The sequence below is a fragment of the Pogona vitticeps genome, chromosome 5, assembly GCF_051106095.1.
Source record: "Pogona vitticeps strain Pit_001003342236 chromosome 5, PviZW2.1, whole genome shotgun sequence".
In the NCBI taxonomy this organism is placed as follows: domain Eukaryota; kingdom Metazoa; phylum Chordata; class Lepidosauria; order Squamata; family Agamidae; genus Pogona; species Pogona vitticeps.
Genome location: NC_135787.1, coordinates 118,915,001 through 118,937,882, shown reverse-complemented (window position 1 = coordinate 118,937,882; position 22,882 = coordinate 118,915,001). Strand labels below are relative to the sequence as shown.

At 39.1% G+C, this 22,882-nt stretch overlaps 1 protein-coding gene across 4 annotated transcripts in view; it reads left to right on the top strand.

Annotated features, from left to right (window-relative positions):
- Nucleotides 1–22,882, top strand: part of LRRK2 (leucine rich repeat kinase 2) — a 101,027-nt gene that overhangs the window by 9,790 nt on the left and 68,355 nt on the right. For all 4 annotated transcript variants that reach the window (XM_020796985.3, XM_073000645.2, XM_020796987.3 and 1 more), the window contains exons 4-12: nt 1,683–1,771; nt 4,018–4,152; nt 9,834–9,968; nt 10,880–11,011; nt 12,801–12,920; nt 14,119–14,243; nt 16,435–16,514; nt 20,912–21,018; nt 22,032–22,161. In XM_020796985.3, the coding sequence (XP_020652644.3) occupies nt 1,683–1,771; nt 4,018–4,152; nt 9,834–9,968; nt 10,880–11,011; nt 12,801–12,920; nt 14,119–14,243; nt 16,435–16,514; nt 20,912–21,018; nt 22,032–22,161 (1,053 nt within the window). The remainder of the gene's footprint in view (nt 1–1,682; nt 1,772–4,017; nt 4,153–9,833; nt 9,969–10,879; nt 11,012–12,800; nt 12,921–14,118; nt 14,244–16,434; nt 16,515–20,911; nt 21,019–22,031; nt 22,162–22,882) is intronic.

The window sequence follows — 22,882 nt, the reverse complement described above, 5'->3', positions numbered from 1 at the left end:
TGTGCTTTCAAATACATTCTCTTTCACCAAACTACACAGGTTGACTGAAACCCATAATTTTAGGGAAAACTTGCTAGATGGTCACCTCTTTGCATGAAAGAAGATTCTGGTTAAATCCAGCCAATTTGGTCAGTCTTGGGCTTTGTTACCTTCCCAATGACCATACTGTATATTCAACTTAATTTGATTTAGAAGCGTCTATGCTATATTTAGATGTACATGTGGCTAAGAGGCATATGGTAGTAATTTGTGGCAGAGCTAGAAAAAATTGCTCTTTTGAATTATATCCCTCAGAAACCTCAGTTAAACTCTGATTTTGCTGCATCTTCCTTTGATTATCTATCAGGTCTTTATTTATGACCCACTTTTCCCAACCCCACTGATGACAATGTTTTTGTCACTGATTTTTGTCCCTAATGGGGTTTTACAAACATGACAAGTTTATTTTATTGTGGCAAATTTTCTCACTAAATTGTGTGTGTAAGTTGGTGTTGCGTGGTTTTGGCCCTTTGCAAGCTAAGCGTTTGTTGTTGTTTTTGTTATTACCTTGTGTTTATTTGAAATGGTCTGGGGACTTCTTCAATAAATATCTATTACTATTACTACACTTATCGTGTGCCAGAAGAAAGGGCTTCATGTGCCAGCTGTGGCACCCATGTCATAGGTTCGCCATCACTGTAGGCTCTTAAGCCCCATGGCTGAGTGGAGATCTGAATTTAAGTCCTCAAGCCATTACATCATTTCTTAAATCTCTCATCATCTATTATTGACTGAGATGAAGTATAGGAGAATATAGAAGATTTTTAAGAACCAAATTAGATTTGACACGAGAGTTCTAGAATTGGATTGCTCTGTGTGTTTTTCCCCCCTTGGGCAGAAAAACTCATGCTTTGGACTGGGGCAATAGAATGCAAGGGATAGGAATAACTTACTTGCTGTGGTGGAAAAATTGTTCCTCCATTTATCCAAATTATTGTGAGCTACAAAGACCATTTTCAATCATGTGAAGCTACCTTCTTAATTAAATCCCTAATTAAAACATTGCCCTAAAAGGAGATCCATTCTTCTGTTATTCCCCAGTTACAATTCTTGTTAGTGGTTCTCAACAAAAAGTAAAGTTAGAAGATTTTTAAGAGTTCCAGATTTATAACACGAGGGCTTAAAAACATAATATGGCTCTGTTCAAACTACAGTATTTGCAAGTTGAACTGCACTTACCAAGGAAAATTGAGGTAATTAAGCTGACAGAGAAAAAACTTGGAAAATGTGGGGATAATATTACAAAGCTATGGTAATGCATAGTTACACAAAGGAGTCCCGGTGAATCCAAATGATTGGTTTGCAGGCTAAGATTTCATGAAAATTGCCTAATTTAGTTAGTGAGACCTTTGCAATAGTTGTGGATGCACATTTTGATGGATCTGCATTGTGTTGCTCCTTCTTGCTCTGTTGGCTGGTTGTGTCCTTTGCAGCATATTTTCATCCCCTCACGCTACTGATCATTGTACACACACAAATCAGGGTCTTTATGAGTATTTATATTGTTAAATTGCTATTTATTATAAAGAAAGAAATTGTGTTTGCTTATTTCTGTATGTCAATAGATTCTTGCATTCTTGAAACTCAGTTTTGTGTGTTTTGGATGGATATCAAGGTGGCTTTTTTTTCTCTTCCTACTTCAGGCACATTCTTAAGATGCTTAAGATCCACAATGCAAATGTACACCTTTCAACAGTTGGCCTTAAAACCTTAAACCTGCTTCTTTCCTCAGGTATTGTCTGTTAATAATATAATTTCTTGGGATATGCAGTGTGATGTAGTGGATAGAGTGATGGTCTAAGACTTAAGACTTCTCACTCAGCCATGGAGGCTCACTGGGGGAGTGGAACTGATAAAACTACTCGTTAAATATCTCACTTACCTTGAAAGGCCCTATTAGGACCATCATAAGTCAGCTGTGCATTGATAGCACATCATCAACAACATAATTTCTTAGTGTTAAATAATATGCATAATGTTCGTAGCAGGGTGAATAAAAATCAGTGATTGAAAAAAATACCTCAATTTAAATCATGATTTAAATTTTTTAAAAATCTGATTTTTAAAATTTCAGTCATGATTGAAATCAATTCGATTTAAATCAGATCCATACTGGTTTCCCAGGTCTCAAGGTGTTTTGATGTTTTTTGACATTTTTAATAACCCAGCACCTGGAAACTTTTTTTAAGGATATGAGAAATGAAGAATGGACTGTTTATGGTTTTTGATATATAGAAGTCTCTGTTTCTCAGCTTATCTCCTAATGCTACAGCTCACTGCAGCCAAGACAGAGATAAAAGAATTGAGGAAAATGTGTTTTTCTCAGGGCTCAGCAGTCACTCCTGTAGTTGGCAGAACTTATTCAAGCATAGATCTACATCACTGGAAGGAACTGAGACAGATGGGCCCATGTTTTACTTAAAGATCTACAGGGAAGACCACAGAGAACAGGCCCAAATCGAGGCTAATACTGTATACTGTATATACTAGAAGTAGGAAGGGGTGGATCAGTTTATTTCTCTTGTTCATGTCAGTTTGTCATGTGTTCATTGATAGGTCCGTTGCCTTCTGTTCCCACATTAATCAGCACTTTGAGTAGAATCTGTAAGAAACTGTGAATTTAAATATGAGCTTTCAAAGGTGTTTTCTGCTACAATGCCCACTCCTAAAATATATTTATCAAGCTATGGATTGCTAAATATAGTTTACCCCAAAGTGTTAATTTTAAAATGGTCCTCCAGATTACGGTGGTATCCAGAGCCTGTTTATAGGTTCTTTCCCTCTTGTAATTAAAAGTTTTGAGTGAAGAGCATTGTTGTAAAATTCAGAGAAATATGGCATTTGAAGGACAATTATATTCTGAACGTCACCTTAGTCTGGGATGTGTACATCAAGCCAATTGTCACTGGAATCCTCTACCCTCCGTACGTGGAAAGACAGCAGTGAATCGTCACATTATGCTGTTAAGAGAGAGGAAGTGGAAGGGCCTTTTCCTGCTTTGTGGCAAAGTAAAGATATTCATCAGAGGCAGGTGAAGCTCTCATATCCCCTAGTACTTTCTGCACTGAGGGACATCTTGGATTATGAGAACCCAGGCCCTATGGATTTCGGTGTGAATATGGAAACTTTGCTTTAGGGAACAGTTTTAAGTTGAGTCTTGTGTATATGTGGAGCTGTTGGTGCGCTTTCTCCCTTTAAATCTACCATGTTTTCCTGAAAATAAGACCTAACCTGAAAATAAGCCCTAGTATGATTTTTCAGGGTATCCGTAATATAAGCCCTACCCCCAAAATAAGCCCTAGTTAAGTGAAACCCCACTCTCCACTATTGTGCAGCAACCAGAAGATGACATGACTGTATTTGAATAAATGTAGATTGTTGTACATGAAAAAATAAAACATCCCCTGAAAATAAGCCCCAATGCGTTTTTTAGACCAAAAATTAATATAAGACCCTGTCTTATTTTCGGGGAAACATGGTAGTATGGTCAGATTATAAATATTATGCGAAATGAGCGTAAAATGCTACTAACAATTTTGCTTTTGAGAATACTCCCAATACTTCTGATATTAATGGTAATTAATTTACAGCTACGGAAGCATACTGTTCAGCTAGCTAGATGCTATTATTGTTTTTCTAAACCAGATGCACACATTTGGTAGCAAGTTCCTACTGAATTCACTGCTATTTTTCAATGTATGGCATTGTGAATTTGCGATCCTATAAGCATGGACTTGAGAGTATGGTGTGGACATGCATAGGATTAGGCTATTAAATACTATGGTCTAAATTCAGTTACAAAGTAAACACTTTTGTAAATATCATGAATTCAGTAGGTCTTGTAACTGAGTCTCGCAGTTGGAGTTAGGTCAAAATGAAAATATTCTTAATGTGAGAATTTTGATTTTATATGATGATTGTAGAAGGAAAATAATGTTTAATAAGCAAATGACCTGCCTATTTCTTTTGAATTTGTAGATGAAATAACACTTCTTCTGTTGGAAGAAGGCACGGATGTCTTTTTACTGGTGTTTGATGCCATGGACACCTTCTCTGATAATGAAAAGGTCCAGGAATATGGATGTAAAGCTTTGCACATGCTTCTAGAAAAAGGTACGTAATAAAGTTCAGTATTGTAGCTTTTCAGGTTTTTGGTGCTGCCTGGTGAGGCAGAAAAGAGGTTTGTGAATAAGGTGTCTTGAAAGAAAGATTTCTCCTTTTCAAAGCAGTGTGCCCCCCCCACTACCACCACCAACCAATAAAGCAAACAAAGTACAGTGGTGCCTCGCATAGCGAGGTTAATCCGTTCCGGATTAACCCTCGCTATGTGAAAACATCGCTAAACGGAACGAAAAAACCCATTGGAACGCATTAAACATTGTTTAATGCGTTCCAATGGCCCCTAAACTTACCGTTCAGCAAAGTTTCCTCCATAGCGGCAGCCATTTTTTGCGCCCTTGGTAAGCGAGGGGAATGCGTGAAAATGCTGCACGCGGCCATTTTGTAACTGCCGAACAGCTGATCCGCGGGCATCGCAAAGCGAGTTTTTGCCATAGGGACCGATGTTATGCCTCTGCATTAGCGATCCCGAAAAAAGGATCGCTATGTGGATTCATCGTTATACGGTGCGCTTGTTAAGCGAGGCACCACTGTAGTTTGGGGAATGTAATGAGAAAATTAATAGCACCTATAAATTGAAGGGGAGGTTCTGTCCCTGAGGTGATAATTGGTTAAACAAATAGCCTTTCTAATGTTTCAGGAGGCTGGGAATAGCTCAGTGAATTGGGCGCCTTAGCTGCAGAGCCAGAGGGCAAGAAGGGAAAAAGCCCGTTTGTGCAGCCTTGGGCAAGCTACACAGTCTCAGGATGTCCCCGAAAGAAGAGAACTGTAAACCACTTCTGAACACTCTATGCCTATAAAGCCCTGAAAACAGTTTCCATGCCAACGTTGTCTTGATGGCACATTGATGATGATGGAATCAAAATAACTTTGAAATCTCTCCTAAGCTGAGAGCTGCATCAATATGTGGCTCTCAGCGTTATCCCTTTTCACTTTTAAAAGTATTATAAATGGTTTATTAAATAAGATTCCATGTTCAGCTTGCTCGATGCCGATTAGTTGTGACAATACTTTTTAACCACTCTGGTTGATATATGGGCAGATTTTCTTCTTTCCCTTTTGAGTACATTCCTTTCATTGCTGATTGCTGACAAGACATCTAGGTAACTAGGTGCTCGCATGGTGCACGTGGCTTTCAATGTGTGGCTGGAATGTTATGCAATTACTGTGATCGGTTGTAAATTGCCCCTGCCAGAGCAGCAGGATTGTACAGTCTGTCTACTGTACAGGGTTTGGATCCTGGTTATCTCTTGTGCATGCCAGGGATTGACTTGCTAAATATTTAATTTACTGAATCGTCACATAAATGTCACCTGTAATTCATAGCTTGGGGAGATTGGCATGTCTATGCAGAAAAGTAAAAACACAGTGGTAAATTGCTCAACCAGGCTGGAAATCTGGTGCCCTCCACATATTGCTTAACTGCTAATATCATCATCCCTCTCCATGGCCAGATTGATAGAGGTTGATAAGAATTGGAATATAACAACATGTGAAGAGCCGCAGGTTCCCCAGCTTTGCTGTCCAGGCTTCTCCCCCTTTTAATTTACACCTCAACCCTGTGAAATAGATTACTGTATACTGAAACATAGTGTGTGGCTGTAGGCCAGTGGAGGCAAACCTTTTTTTGGGGTTGAGTACCCAAAATGAGGGGGTGGGGAAGAAACCAGTGGCTGCCGTCCTGCCCGGAAGATGAGAACCAGAACAGGAAGTGGCAGTTCCAGGGGGAATCATGGGGACGGACAGGAAGTTAAAGGGGGAATCATGGGGATGGACAGGAAGTTAAAGGGGGAATCATGGGGATGGACAGGAAGTTAAAGGACCCAGAAAAGGAAGAGAAAGGGGGAATCCCAGCTGCAGCCACTTCAAAAGGTTTGTCGTGTGCCAGAAGAAAGGGCTTCACATGCCAGCTGTGGCACGCATGTCATAGGTTCAGAAATCATCTACTGAAAGCAAATCAGAGTAGAAAATTTTGATATTTCAGACGATTAAAAAGGATTTATTTTATGAATTGTCATGTATTTGCTACAGACAAATAATAAAATGAGACTATGGTAATTTGCAAGTTAGAGAAGTGAGAAACCTGGGAGTTTGATAATCGTGTGTCATTCACCATTTGTAAAATTCATTCTTCTAGTAAAGTTCCATCTAGAAGTGGGGAATATTTGCCTATCTAAATGTTTTTGATGTCAGCTCCCAGAACCCTCAGCTAGCAAAGGGGCTCCAGATATTTTGCACAGTTTCCTGGTGTAGTGGGAGTACCTCTTATAGCGTGTCTTTTCTTCAGGGAGAAACTACTGTTTACATCCAGATAATTAGAGCAACAGCTGCAAAAGACAGAATGTCTCTCCCCCCCCCCCCCCCAAACAGACATGGAGTTGTAGCAAACTCCGCTCTGTATGATACAGGGCTCCTTCTCAACTGTTTTGTCACAATGGCTTCCCCTCTTTCATGATCAGCATGGAAATGCAAGCTACCGACTTTCCACTCCTAGTTTAAAAATAAAATAAAATTATAGGTTAATCTTTGTTGTGAGCTTATTTGCAGAGAGGTGCTTCCATGTCCTGAGGTCTGTACCCTTCATTTCTTTTAATCCTCTGCAGCAGAAATGCACTATACCTCATTGATGGCAGAGTTCCTTGTTCAAAATTTCACACTTGAACAGGGATTACTCTTACGCTGAAGTGACCTCTGTTCTCCTGCAACTCTCTTAGGCATCCTTTTTTCCTGGTTTGCCTAAGCAAATACATTTAGCAAACGTACAAGTAAATGGCAGTCAGTGGTTGTTGCAGGTTTGTTAAACTGAGATATAGGCAGCTCATCATCCAAGTGGGAGGTGTCGTCGCTCAAAATCTTGGGATAACCCCCACCACCTAGTCATCCCTACACTGAGGTCTGAGGAAACATTTTTTTTCTTCTGTCTTCTCAGTCCTTGTGCCCACCACTGTCTTGTTTGTTAACAATCAATTGAAACTCATGACAGTTAACAAATATGCAATTAATAACTGTGGTGTGTTATGAATAGGGCTGTGCAGATTTAGTGTTTTTGGACTACAGTTTCCAGAATTCCCAGGCAACATCGATATGCTACATAGGGAATTCAGGGACTTATAGTCCAAAGGCACATCTGCGCAGTTGTCCTCATAAGTATTTCTGTTTTGCATGTGCTTTCATAGAGCTGACAGCTGAAAGCTTAACAGCTCATTCAAAATTGTATATAGTGTTTCAAGACCCTTTTTCATCCTTAAGGGTCTTGTCTTCAGCTTCTGATTTGAGAAAATAGTAGCACAAGTAAGCCTGGAGCTGTTGTAAATAGACTTGCTGAGGAGCTTAAATTTAAAAGATCATGAAAAGAGCTATTAATCTTAAGGCTGAATTGTGTAGGGAAATGGGAAGGACCATACTTTTTAATGGTCTTAGTGGTACAGGTAGCATAATGATAGGAACTATCTAATATTTAGTGGGTTCCAACGAATATATGTCCCTTGGTCTGAAAAAAAGTTATTGCTTAAATCCAACAATCCCAACTAGAGTAGACCCACAGAATCAATTGCTAAACCGCAAGTCAACTCTTGTAAATCTCATTGATCTTGTGGGTCTACTCTGTCTGGGATTACCAATTGGATTCAGGCCTCTGCAACTGTTTTTAATTGCCTTGCTATCACTTCCCACATAATTAAGGATGATAATATTGAGTTCTTCACAAGCAGCTTTCCTGAAGGGCAGTACACATGTAACCAGGGTTAAGGAATCAGGATAAGACATAGCTCTGTTTGTAGACTTAATGCCACCAGCAGAAGGAACACGGGAGTGTGTGTGGGGGCTTTGTTTTAAAACTGGACATTCATCGTTTTTGATCGGAAGAGAAAAGAAAGAGACTGGAGAGGGAGCTTGGTTTCCATCGTACTTATTCCTGCTGAGGCAGGACACATTTGGGTAAATGTATTTGGAAAAATGTGCTCCTTTATGGCATCTATAAGGATGGAACATGTGATAAGGAACATTGATACTGTATAGTGTATATGGAAAGAAGTGATCTTCAGAGCACCACCAATTTTTCTTCTTCTTTTTAAAAAATTAAACCAAAAAAACTTGCCATCCCTTTTATTTGCTCTCTTGCAGAACAAAAATTGGGGATGGGATTGTGGAGGGAACCCCACCACCACCATATGACAAAATTGGCTGTTCCGTTGTCGCTAGGTGGCACAAGGAGACTTTTTGAGTAAAATGTTTTTGGAATTTCATGGATAATGCTGTGGAGTGTCAAGGGGGGTGGCCTGGCACATTTTAGAAATTGATGTCTGCCCCCACATCTGGAAAATCTCCATGAAGAAGGAAACACCTTCATTCTTTGTTTTTGCATAGAATAGGAAGGCTGTGCAAAAGTTAGTGCAACGTAGTCATCTCTCAGCTGCTTCTGAACAGTAACAGTAACATTCCTCAACTTATAGAGGAAAACAAAAGAATTATACATAGCAACATTCCTTTTTATAAAAGAGGACATGTCTTCATCAGCTCAGAAATGTGGATCAGAGGTGGGCAGAGTTCAGCCCAATGTCTTTTGTGGCCTCAAGTCCACCAACTCTTTCTTTTTCTGATGAAAAGGTTGAAATGCATGAACCTCTTCTATTCTGCCAATAGCCATGGAAGTCTTTCTTCAGATTGTTTTCTGAACACCTTCTCTCAGGGCCAAACTATACATTGTAAATAGACTGCAATTGCAAAAGATGCTGAGGATTGATTAAGGGACAGGAGGAGCCTTTTCCTTCTCCTGTAGTTTTTAAAATAGCTTGCTTTGTTTTGTGATTGGTCTTTGGAAGTAAAGACCAATTTGGGCTTTGTTTACAAAATCGCATAGATCTGGTGAAAACGTCTCTGGAACACAAATGGATTTCCCGCTTCTAATGCTGAGCTACAGTGGACCCTTGACTTACAGACGGCTTGACTTACAGACTTTTTGAGTTACAGACTTCTCTGGCCGCAAAATTTAGGTTTGACTTGCAGCCTGAGAATTGACTTACAGACCAGAAAAAAACCAAAATGGAACAAAAACGGCCTGTTACGGGATTAATCGGTTTTCAATGCACTGTAGGTCAATGGAGACTTGACCTACAGACTTTTTGACTTGAGAACCGCCTTCCAATACGGATTAAGTTCTCAAGTCAAGACCCCACTGTATCTGCAGTGTATGGGTCGCTCCTGAACCTCTCTGTGGAAAGGCTAATGAGCTCTAGAGCCGGCATAATTTCTCCCCAGCGTCTCAGTTTTTTCTTCCTGGTCATTACTTGTGAGTGTGTTCTGGGCCATTAAGTCGGAACTGACTTAAAGCAACCCTAATAGAGCTTCCAAAGTAGTGAAGCTGACTTCCTCAGTGAGTTTCCATGGCTGAACAGGGATTTGAACCCTGTTCTCCAGGGTCCGAGCCCATCACTCTACTCACTACACCATATTGGGAAAGTCAATACTTACCAGAGTCCAAATTCTGCCTGTGCTTTTCCTCCTACGCTTTGGAACGTTCAAGTTGTCTTTGATGGAAGGCAAGCCCTTCTACAGCCCATGTTCAGAAGAATCCACCTATAGCAGACTGGTTTACTTTATGTGAACCAAATCTGATAAAAATGCACAGAGTTATATAACACTGTTTTTTACTTTGTGCCTTTTCTTTTTCATTTCAGTTCCAGAGGAGCAACTAATTGAATTTGTTGAGGACGGAGATCATATGATCATACTAAACGTGTTTAAAAAATTCCCAGAGAAAGAGAACTTGGTACTTCTTGCACTTTTGTCTTTGCATTCATTGGCTGGGCCTTGTAAGTATGGTTTTTGAATGCTCAAATTGATCATCCGTTATAAATTAATCATCCATGCCCATTGGGATACTGGGAACTGTGGCCTGAGATCAGTGAATTTTTAAAGCAGCTCTCACTGCTAAACTGCATTTGATATTTGATAAGGACCTGTGACAGGCGTAAAATTGGGCCTTGAAATGTACTGGCCACCAGCTGGTAGAAAGTATCCTTAGTGCAGGTGTTACTTCTTTGCAGAATTGTTTTTCGGGTGATGTAGAGAAGAGGAGACCAACCCAGACTGCCATGTGTTCATCTGAGGAAATCATTTATAGTGGTAGCAGATTTGATCAATGTGCATATCAAGAGTTAATAATCTTTGCTTGGAAGGCAGTTGCATTGATTTCAAGGTGGTACACTCAAAGTGCAATTCGGATCAGAGCTTTAAGCATGTGAAATGGAAGACATGCTGCAGCTGTTGAACAGCTGTGAGATATCAGTGAGTAAAAGTCTGATGAAACGGCAGCTATACTGCTGTTCAGCTACAGATTATGTGAGAGGGAAATGTACAGAGCAGTTTTTTTATTGCCATTTTCCATATCTGATACATTTTCTTCCAAGTTCTTATCATTATTTATACTCTTAACAGCAATGAGATATTTACTATCATTTGCTAGTTTAAAAAAAAAAGTAAATGCAGGCAGGGCTCATTTGGCCTCCAATTTTGTGTGACTTCTGGAAACTCCAGCTAGTTTGATTCTTGGTGCTGGATGATGGGAGCTATGCTCTTAACGGTATGGAGGGCAAGAAGTCCTCCCTGTGATTTAAAGATTCTCCCTACCCAAAAACATTCTCAGTGTCAAAATATCAGTCCATTTAAAGACAAAACTTATGCACAGTAAATTAACACGAATCTATCCTTTTCATGTTTTTAGCGAGCAATGTGGAAGTTCTTATGTCTGGCAATGTGAGATGTTATAATATCATAGTTGAGATGATGAAAGCATTCCCCAAGAGTGAACCCATTCAGGAAGTCAGCTGCTGCTTGTTGCAAAGACTTACGCTTGGTGAGTCCTGTAATGAGAATGTGATGTCTTTTTAAAATGTTTCTTTTTTTAATACAGTGGTGCCTCGCTAGACAGTTACCCCGCATAACAGTTTTTTCGCTAGACATTGACTTTTTTCAGTCGCTATAGCGATTCGCAAAACAGTGATTCCTGTGGGGGAATTTCACTGGACAGTGTTTGGTTCCTGCTTCACAAACCAATTTTTGCTAGAAAACGATTTTGACAGCTCCTTCCGTGCTCGCAAAACAGGTGTTTTCGGGACCTAAGCTTCGCAAGACAGCTATTTAAACAGCTGTTCAGCAGTTCGCAAAGTGGCTTTCCTATGGCCAATCTTCGCCAGACAACAACGATTCTTCCCCATTGGAACACATTAAACAGGTTTCAATGCATTCCAATGGGGAAATGCTTTTCGCTAGACGATGATTTCACTAAACAGTGATTTCAGTGGAACGGATTATCGTCTAGCGAGGCACCACTGTATTTAGACTGTAGATAATTGCATGAGTGACAGAAAAACAGCATGAGTGACCTGCAGACCCACAGTAGTCCACCTGAGGCTTTTCTTTCTCTTCTTCATGTCAGGTATTGCCTGAGTCTCAGAGAATTTGAGAAATATTCTTGAATTCAGCACTAGGAACTGGTATTGTAAAAATACAGCCTTAAAACCTCAGTGAATTCATTGAAGTGCTCAGTGCACTTCTGTACCAATCTGTATTGTTAATTATCTTATTTGGAGTAATCTGTGACCATGTTTAATCACAGTTTTTCCCTGCTTACTTGCATGAGATGAATAAATCCGGAAGGGATCTACTCTCTATTGTCTCTATAGTTCAGTCTGTTTATTTTGCTCTTTCAAATAGAACATGTTAGATAATGACTGAAGTCATTTTGCATTGCTATGCAAAAGACATTGCTTTTTTAGAAAATTATCCCCTAATTCAGAATCATGTGATTCAGTATGCAACAGATAAGTACAACTGGGATGTCTTCTTAACTTCAGTCATTTCACTCCTAACCTTTATACCTTTTGTGTAGCAGCGCAACAGGATTTAGTCAATGGCTGAAATCCAGTAGTAAGTTGCAGCTAGTATAGGCCCATTGACTTAGTGGTTCATACAGAGTGGTTGGCCCACCAAATTCAAACTGATTCAGTGGACCTACTCTAGTTGCAATTAACCGCTGCATTTCAACCAATGTGTTATGTATAGATACATACTTCTTGGAAGGCTTCTGTCCGTATAAATGTAATTTGGATACCTGTGTTCTGAATCTGACTTCAACTGATTCTTAACTGGGAATGCTTAACTGAATGTAAACCCCATTGACTATAATAGACCTTATGAGTAAAGGTACATAGGTTTGCTTTCTGTTGTCTGTGATTCTTCTTGCATATAAAATTTTCCTAACTTCAATTTTAATTTCCTAGCCTCAGTTTCTTTTAATTAGAAGTCAATAGGCAAATTAGTTTTTTTAAAAAAAAATATTGTGCTTCTGCAGAACAGTTAGAAATCAAAGAAGATCTGATTGGCCTTTGCTGAGAATTAAGGGTTTTCTTAACGATAAGATTTTGTCATTCTTTATCATCCTTGTTCCGGTACCCTACCTGTTCAGGTACTCCGCCTCTAAACAAATTGTAGTAGAATATACAGCAGAAATGATGAATAAGTTGTGTTTCTTTCATGGGGTTTCCCTTCAGTTTTCTCACTTCAGAGTGTGTGGGCAAAATCCATCCATTTTATGTTTGTATCTGATTATATAATTATTTTCAAACATTTCCTCCCATCCCCAGAAAACTTCTTTAATATCCTTGTACTGAATGATGTACACAACATCATTGTGAAGGCTGTTGAGAAATATCCTGCAAATGCTAAGCTACAGGCTGCTGGACTCAGTTGCTTAGCTCTTCTCAGTAAGTAGCTGTAGAAGTTAAAATGCATTCAGTTGCTACAACTTGCTTATATGGGACTGTAAACTATGTAGAGAAGCAGGCTAGCTCAAATAAAAGAACTTTAAAGGATGCTGAACACGCCACTGTATACCCTTACAATTACTATTATAAAATCTTTTTATCTTCTTGTTTCTTGAACGTCTTTTGTATAGCTTTAATAGTACATCCTCTGCATCACATACTGATAGATAGAAGGCTGCTGATGAAACAGCCTCTTTTTGGTGAACCATCTATGTCCTGTTGACAGTACGTAGAGGTTCTTCACAGAATAGCGTTGACATCTCTCTGTGTTCTGTACCGAATGAAGCTTTCAGTGTGATTGCTCTGATTCAGATGGCGAGTCCTCCTACACATGATGACTGGGGAAGGCATTCTCTATGTGGAGGTAGTTGACTGTGTTACCTTATCAGTCTGTAAGCCACACCACAACCCTCCTATCCTGTCTTCATATTCTCAATAGGCCCGTCACTTCTACCTTAGTCTGCTTACCAAACTGGTCACCCGTATCTGTGTCGGTTGCTCTTTCTTCCCACCCTGCTCCTGTCTTCTGTGCTCCTTAATTTACAAGAAACCGGGCCTTCTCAGTGGTGGCTCCTTGCCTCTGGAATAAACTTCCTCCGGAGATTCGTGCGGCCCCTTCGCTGGGCATCTTTAAAAACCAACTGAAAACTTGGATGTTTGTGCAGGCCTTCCCTCCAGCTAAATGCTTGATTTCTTTTTCTTTTTCTTTTTTTTCTTTTTCTTTTTATATTTTCTCTTTTTCCCTTCTTTCATCTTGATTAACTTGCCTATTGATGTTTAAAATTTTTGTTATATTTTATATATGGTTATATATGTTGGTAGCCGCCTAGAGTGCTCGTTTGACCAGATAGGCAGGATATAAATACAATAAATACATAAATAAAATTTAACCTTCTGATTACATCTATAAAATTTAACCTTCTGATTACATCTCACAAAAAAACCCAACAACCCCCTCTCTATCTCAGTTTCCTTTTGCTTTTCCTAATGACAGTAAGAGCCAGTAGAAGTTAAATCTTTTGCAAATGAAGATTATTTTGTTTCTTCAGCTTTGCTAACCTGCACTAGAAATGTGAAAATAAGTGGACATTCATGTTTTCAAAACCCATAAATTATGAATTATAACTTTTTTCCCAAGCGGAAACAATATTTTTAAACAGAGACCTGGAAGGAAAAAAAGAAGAAGAGGAGGAAGAAAAATTATGTTGGCTGGAAGCCTGTTATAAGGCATTAAAATCTCATCGGAAAAATATAGACGTACAGGTAAGAAACTGACAAACAAGAAATGGAAGTCTCAAGACGGATTTGTATTTATGAACAACAGTTTATTTAAATTGTAAACAGAAACAGCAACCAATAAATAAGATTAAAACACTTTTTCTGAGCATTTATATATTGCTAAGCTCAAAGTATGGATGTGTTGGACTTTAAATCATGTGCATATTAAGCTTTACAATCCTCATCATGTATTGTTCTCACAAGAGATTTGTCAGCCATCTGGCTTACTCTAGTGCTCATTTCACTGATGAGGAACTAAAGCTCAGAAACACTTTAGGACACACGATGTGTGTAGTTGGATGAAATTTTCCATCACACCAGGAAAAATAGTAGTGTCCAGGTATTGGTGTTTTGAGTTTAAATCCAGTTGTTAGTTCAACTATAGAGTAGACTCATGAAATCAGTGGGATTTGTGTAAATATTGGTTTACCATTTAGTAGTTTCAGTGGATCTACTTTAGCTGGGACTAGGAATTGAATTAGGCCTTGACTTGGAAAATAAAATTATTCATTTATCTGCAGTATACTTTCCAGGGTTGTGAATTGGCTGGTAGATCAAAAGTGGACGAGTTGTTTTGTACTGGATTGTTATGATTTAAAATGAAGGCGCATTATTTGTTTTTCATAGATTAGACGTATAACAGCCCAGTAGTACAGCCACATAGATTAAGAGATTCATTGGCGTAGGATTACATGCGCTGTGATTTCATGCAGAAGCTTTTGGGTGTGAAATCTTGTACTGGACCTGCTTGATCTCTGGATAGGAGGTCCTGTTGGAATCCCAAGCTTTGAGTTCTTGAGGAAAAGGCTAGCTACAAATAAGTCTTACCAGATCTATGGAGGTTTGTTGGTGATACCATTTTAAGTCAGTGTTTATTCTTGCCATCTCCTGTTTGACCACATCCAGCTTACGAAGGTTCATAGATCTTACATTCCAGGTTCCTATGCAGTATTTTTCCTTGCAGCCTCAGACTTTCCATTTACTTCCAGGCACGTCTACAGCTGAGCATCCTTTCGGCTTTGGCCCAACCATTTCATTATCTCTGGAGATACTTTTACTTGTCCTCTGCTCTTCCTCAGTAGCATGTTGGACGCCTTTCGACCTGAGGGGCTAATCTTCCAGTGTCATATCTTTTAGCCTCTTGTTTCTGTCCATGGAGTTTTCTTGGCAAAGATATTGGAGTGGCTTGCCAGTTCCTACTCCAGTTGGATCATATTTAGTCAGAACTTTCCACTATGACCTGTCCGTATTAGGTGTCCCTGCATGGCATAGCCCATAGCTTCTTCACTATGTCACACTAGGCCCAGATTCTGTAAGCAGGAACATCTCTGCTGCACAAGAATCACTTTTCACGTGTAAAAAGTGACTGTGGAGAAGGGAAAAGCTAGATGTTCCTCTTTTAGGTATGATGAGTGTATCTGTAGTGGCAATCATAGAGTTTAAATGGATTTCTAGTAAACTATGGAGTGTTTGTCTCATGAAATACAGGACAATGATTTTGCTTTTCAGAATTGAATATGAGGTTCTATACCATGTTTTTCAAAATGATCCTTGTTCCTAATACATTTTGTAAAAATGACATATATCTTTTAACAATAGATCTTAGTGAAACATACAGTATATATATCATTTGTACAGAATGAAACTATTCAGCAAGATATGAATTTGCAAACCAGCTGTTGCCAGAGGGGACGTAAATTAAGTGATTCATGGGTTGAAGTATAATTCTAAGTAGTTTGTTCTGACAAGCTGGGCATTGTAATAGGAAATTATGTTCAGCGTTATTTTAAGAGGCCTTTGTTGAGTCTGTTTTATTTTTATTTTAATGTGTGTTGACGTTTCTTTTTGAACAGCCACAATCCTCACTTTGGTTTTGAGGTTAGGAAATAAAGCTCAACGTTTTTGTTGTAGGGAGTAGTTAAACACACTACACTGGGAGAGAGTATAACTGATTCCCAATCAGAAGTGGAAATCAAATAATAATAATAAAAGATTGCTGATCAGAATGTTTTTTGACGAATTATTTAAAACCAAAATATCATAGCTAAGCCCACTGTTATGGGTTTTAGTGCTTTCCCCATTACAACTAACAATACTGTGATTATTTTCTATGTCCTTTAAAAATACCTGCTTTGGATATATTGACGAACAGTTTTCCCCCCTCATTTTCATCTAGGAGGCTGCATGTTGGGCTTTGAACAATCTGCTTATGTACCAGCACAGTCTTCATGAAAAAATTGGAGATGAAGAGAAAAAGTCAGTAGCCTTAATCAAATGTTTGAAATGTGCCCCTCAGATTTTTTTGTTTGTCTCTTTGAGATTTTTCATAATAGCCATCATCTGAGTCTAAACTGAGAGGGGATGGTGTTGAAAAAGATTAGACTGATATTATCCCTTCACATGACAGAGCCGTTTATATGCATATACTGTAGAGAAAAATATGGAAAATAATGAATGGGTCGCTCTATGGGTCTGTTGGTCTTTTTCCGTGTATGCCAAGCTGGCTGCTGAGTGCATGAGCTTGAGACAATAAATACTTGACCTGAGGGTGTCCTGATGAGTGTAGGAAGCATGCTTCTTCCCTGGTGCTAATGAGTGTGCCATGTGCTTGAAGTCAAGGGGGAGGATTCCATGCCATGATTTCTTTTCGTGGGGAAAAAATGCTTTCGTTCAAAGGACAAAGAGGAGTGCCACAGACCCATTGAAAAAACAAGCCAGTGAGTTGGTGATTCTGTATCAGCTCAGATCATTTTGGAAAGTGCGTTTGCATATATTGCCTTGGATCCTAAGATACGTTGGCTTACGGAAGGTGACATCCCATCTTTGCACCTGCCTTTTCTTGTGCCTCTCCAGAGGGCAGTCTTGAATGATATGGAATAGGGCATGGAGGAGCTGCTGGGTGTGTGCATTGGGGGAGATACAAGTGTTCAGAATTGTGTAGATGTCTGCCCAGTTTGGAGTGATTCTGTTCCTGGTGGTTGATCCCACTTCATTAAGGATGAGCCCCGGCCCTTTGGAAAGGTTTTGAAGAGGGAAGCAGTTGCTGTTGTTGCTGCTGTTGTTATTAAACATGTTTATACCCTGACTTTCTCCCTCAAGAAGACCCAGGGCAGCTTACATTATTAAAACAAACAGTATTAAAAGCTAAAGGTTAGCAAATTAATAATAATAATAATAATAATAATAATAATAATAATAATAATAATAATAATAATAATAATAATAATAATAATAATAATAATAATAATAATAATAATAATAATAATAATAATAATAATAATAATAATAATAATAATTTGTTGTCATTGTTAGTAGTATATACACAGTATACCCATACAACGAAATTCACAGATACCCAGAGACCAGACACATGCACACACATAAAATTCCCCAAACACTCCCCACCCACTAAAAGTCCCCCACTAAAATACAAACATCTACACCGCAGGCCAAGTAACACAGTCCAACTAGTTATTCACTACTGGTGGTCTTTAAGCTCATTATTAATTGCAATTATAACTCTGGGATAAAAACTATTTAGAAAACGTGTGGTCCGAGTCTTAATTGTTCTATATCTTCTGCCAGACGGTAACAGTTCAAAAAAGTTATAAGCAGGATGGGAAGAGTCTCTCAGGATGCTGTGTGACTTCCTCAGACAGCGGGATGTGAAGATGTCATCCAGGGTTGGTAGCTGAAGCCTGATGATATTCTGGGCAATTTTAATGGTTCTCTGTAGAACTTTTTTGTCCACTTCAGAGCTACTCCCAAACCATGCCAGAATGCCATAGGTTAGGACACTCTCAATGGTGCTATGATAGTATGAGAGAAGTAAATGCTGAGATAAATTTAACTTGCCGAGCATTCTCAGGAAATACAGCCTCTTCTGTGCCTTCTTCATTAGCATGTTGGCATTTATAGTCCATGAGAGGTCCTCTGAGATGTAAGTACCCAGAAATTTAAAACTACCAACTCTCTCCACTTCCTCACCGTTTATGTACAGTGGTAAATGTACATTTCTCTTCCTCCTAAAATCAATTATGAGTTCTTTAGTTTTTTTGATGTTAAGTGTGAGATGATTTTCTTTACACCAAAGTATCAACCTTTGTACTTCCTTTCTATAAGCAGACTCATTGTTCTTATTTATGAGCCCCACCACTGTCGTATCATCCGCAAATTTAATAATTGCATTGGTTTGCAGTGGGGTGCAATCATGTGTGTACAGGGAATAGAGGAAGGAACTTAGCACACAGCCATGGGGAGCTCCTGTACTTAGTACCAGGGTTGAAGAATGGTGAGATCCCATCCTTACTGACTGGCCTATCTGTCAGAAAATCCTTTATCCGCATGCAGATCTTCTGAGGTAATCCCAGGTTGATCATTTTAAAAAACAACCTATTTGGTAGAATGGTATTAAAAGCGGAGCTATAATCCACAAACAACAGCCTCGCGTAAGCTCCCTGTTCTAAGTGGCTCAATACAGTATGGAGTACGATGGACACAGCATCATCAGTAGATCTATTTCTCCTGTATGCAAATTGCCATGGATCCAGAGAAGGTGGAAGACTAGCCTTAATGTAATCCAGCACCAATCTCTCAAATCATTTCATAATAACAGATGTTAAAGCTACTGGTCTATAATCATTGAGAGATACCACAGCTGACTGCTTGGGGACTGGCACTATAATAGATGTCTTCAGGCAAGTGGGGACAGAACACAAGGATAGATTGAAAATATCCGTAAAAACTCCAGCTAATTCTGCAGCACAGCCCCTAACAACTCGTCCCATGATTCCATCTGGTCCAGCTGCCTTTCGAACGTTAGTATTCTGGAAAGCGCGTCTCACATCTGAAATCTGCAGTACTAGTGGTTGTCTGTCGATGGTAGATTCTAGTGATGTATTATAGACAGTAGGTGCTGGAATAATGGTTGTTCCTGTTTCCACCTCAAAACGGCTGAAAAATTGATTTAACTGCTCAGCCAAAAAATCACTGCTGCTACACAGACTGTTTTTGTTACTCTGCCCCGTGATTTGTCGGCATATTAAAAATGTCTGGGGTTTTTCTATAGACGTGAGCTCTCAATGAACTGCCCTTCCCATGTAAAATTGTGACGCCCATGCTCTGAAAACATTCAAAACATAGTGACTAAAATTCTGCTGCGGATTGCAAATGGCAGAGTTTTCACTGAAACTGCCATCCTCACCTTCTGCCCTTTAACTGCATGGACGGAACTGGAGAAGGCCAAGAGGAGAGGAGGATCCTGACTCAGTTCATACTGGTGCATAAATAGTTGGAGAAAACAGGAAAAAGGATCCAGGGGGATTGCCAGGCATGCAAATGACAGCCAGAAACAGGGGCACCACTTGGACAGATACTGCAAATTCAGTAATGACATCACATAACAGAGGTTCAGGTTGCCTAGCAAACTCTACAAATACAGGAGCAGGTAATAACTTTAATTGACCATTAAGCATTTAAAACAAAAGCAAATAATGAGCTTTGAACTGTGACTGTCCTCTGTTTTAAGAGATGGGCCATAAATTCCAAATTGCTAGCTGAAGAAGAGCATGAAGCCAATGTCCATGTTGCAGCTGCTTCCGCCTGAGAAGCTTGCCTGGACTCTACACCAGTGGTTCTTAACCTTTGTTACTCGGATGTTTTTGAACTGCAACTCCCAGAAACCCCAGCCAGCACAGTTGGTGGTGAAGGCTTCTGGGAGTTGCAGTCCAAAACTCCTGAGTAACCCAAGGTTAAGAACCAGTGCTCTACACCATCAGCCATGTGCATTTGGGACATTTAAAACGGGACATAAGTTTGAAACTGTTCACAAGAACTTGATGCACAGCCTTGATGAAGATGATTTATCCTCTAAAGCTCACTTTTTTTGCTTTTTGTTTTGTTTTATATTCTTAATGGTCAATTAAAATATCACCTGCTCCTACATTTGTATTGTTTCCACGACCATACAGCCTTTTCCTGATTTTTCCTAGCAAACTCTAGTTTGGTATGGATTCCCTCATACTTGAGGCTCACCATTTTTTGTACTCTTCCCCCAACATCGTTATTAATAAGTAAGCCAGAATATATAAAAGTCAGTCCTTGTGTGAGGGTTGATGTGTAGAGTGGAAATTGTCAGGCTTTTTTGGTTTATAGTGTAAAACCTGTTTGTTCATCATTAGACTTGAAATGTGTGCAACTGATGTGATCGTAAGGCAAGACAGATGAAAGTCTGACCTTTTCAAAATTAAAAATGTTGTTCCCAAACCAACACCAACAGCTGCTGAGGGCCTTTGACCATCATACAGAAGAGGACTTTCTCTTCTCCCCACTATGGAATGTCCTTCCCCAAGAGTTGAGCTCAGTTTCCATTCTCATTGTTTTCAGGAAAGATGTAAAGATGCATGTTTTAAAACTGGCATATAATTTCTAATTTGCTGTGATGTTTTTAACTGTGTATACTTGATTGTACAATTTGTGGTATTTTTTTTTAAATTGTAATAATTTTATGGTGAAATTTCTTCCATTTCTTTTGAAAATGAAAACAGAAAAACAATATTTTCACTCTTTTTTTCCTTTTTCTTTTCTCTCTTTTTTTTTGTTCTGAAGTTTTTATGATTATAATAGCTTGCAATGCCTTTTCCTGGTTGTGTTAGGTTTCCGGTGCACAGAGAAATGATGCTAGCAATGCTGATGCATTCATCTTCAAAAGAAGTATTCCAGGCATCTGCAAACGCCTTGGCAACTTTATTGGAGCAAAATGGTAAAGAAACAGAAATGCTTGTAGCCATTGAATGTTGTATTTAGGAACTGGGATTTGGGACAGGTCAGGTTCATAATCAAAGATTACTCCTTGACTCCCAGGTGGAATAGTGACCATTGTGCTTTGAACAACATAACTTAGTGTGCCAGCTATATCTTTCCTGTGTCATTCTGACTTGGCAACAGCCACCCATTTCTTACCTCCTACCTTGACTACTGCATAGACTGCCTTTGAAGAGGGTCTGTAATGACTTCCATCTGGGGAATGTACGTCCCTCATAGTTGAGCTCAGTTTCCATTTCCATTGGTTTTAGGAAAGGTGGAAAAGGACATCTTTCCAAAATGGCGTATTGTTTCTGATATGCTGTGGTGTTTTTAACTGTATAATTATTTGAGTTTAATGGTTTCTGTGATGGTGGTGGAGAAGGTTCTTTGGAAATGATTTTATGATTAAATTTCTTCTATTTTTATTGTTTTATTGTAAAGATTTCAAGCTGACGTCAGTGATACTTTGTAATGGAAAAGTGGGGTATAAATGTAATCAATAAATAAACATAAGAGAATAAAACTGGAGGAGGAGGAGGAGCACAAAACATAGTGCTGATAGTGGATTTGTCTAAGTAAATCTATTTTTTAACAAATCAAGTGTAATTAAAGAGGCGAATAATGACAGTTTAGGTCCATGAAGAAATCTCCTTTTTTGTGTACATTACTTTGGTTTACATAAAGGCTAAGTTTAATTACACTGAGGTGCCATTTATACCAGTGAAAGTGACGACTAAATCAGTGGGAAACAAGCATAATCAATTTAAATTGAATTCTGGATGTACATCATAGGAGTGAGTCCTATTCAACTTGCAGGGACATACTTTGAAATAGATGTGCATAAAAATGCAGTGTTATTCTGGATCCTACCCTTTGTATCGGGATTAACACCCCTGGCTGCTCTATAAGTGTAAATATTAAGTTAGGTGCCTGCACAACCCTAATGTGCTTACTTTTTTCTTTCTGTAGTAAGTATTCGGACTACCTTGTTGGCAAAAGGAATACATATGAATGTGCTGGACATGATGAAGAGACATTCTTATTCGGCTGAAGTTGCAGAAAGCGCTTGCAAACTGCTGAATCATGCTTTTGAAGGAAGGTAAATAAAATTTAATCCTATGATCAACTATATACAAAATAAGTGTCATAATTTGTCCAGGTGTTTAAGATTTAGTAGAACTTCAAAAGTTAATTTTTGAAGTAATTTACTGTGGTTATAGTTCCAGACCACACAAATACAGTTGCCATTATGGTTACATTTTAAAAGTAGCTGTTCGATTTCCTGGTTATCAAAAGTAACTAAGTAGCAACTTTTAGCTTTTTAAAAATTTATCTTACTTACACCTTAAAAAATGGAATTAATTATAAGTGCCCAATTCTTTGTAACTACTTACTTCTGACGTCTGGAGTAATAGTAACAAAAACGGTACAGTCCATCCTCAGCACTGGTTTGTGTGTCATGAAAGCACAATGTGTTGAGAATAGAGATGGGCACAGACCTTGTTTCAGAGATTTGTGCATCTTGTACATGTGGCATCATGGGTGCTGTGTGTTCCTTTCCCCCACTTCCCCGGCCAATGGCCCACCCACCAGTCAGCGCACGCTCTTCTCGTCCTCCTCTTCAGCTGCTTGACCAGTCCCCGACAGGAGCATGGGTTTTCCTGTCTTGTCTCCTTGTCTGAGTGAGTGATCAGCCAAGGAGGTGGGGCAAGGACGTCCATGTTCCTGCCAAAGACTGGTCGAACAGTCAGAGGAGGAGGAGGACAGCCACACTGGCTTGTGAGTAGGGGATTCAATCGGGGAGGTAGAGAAAGAGAATG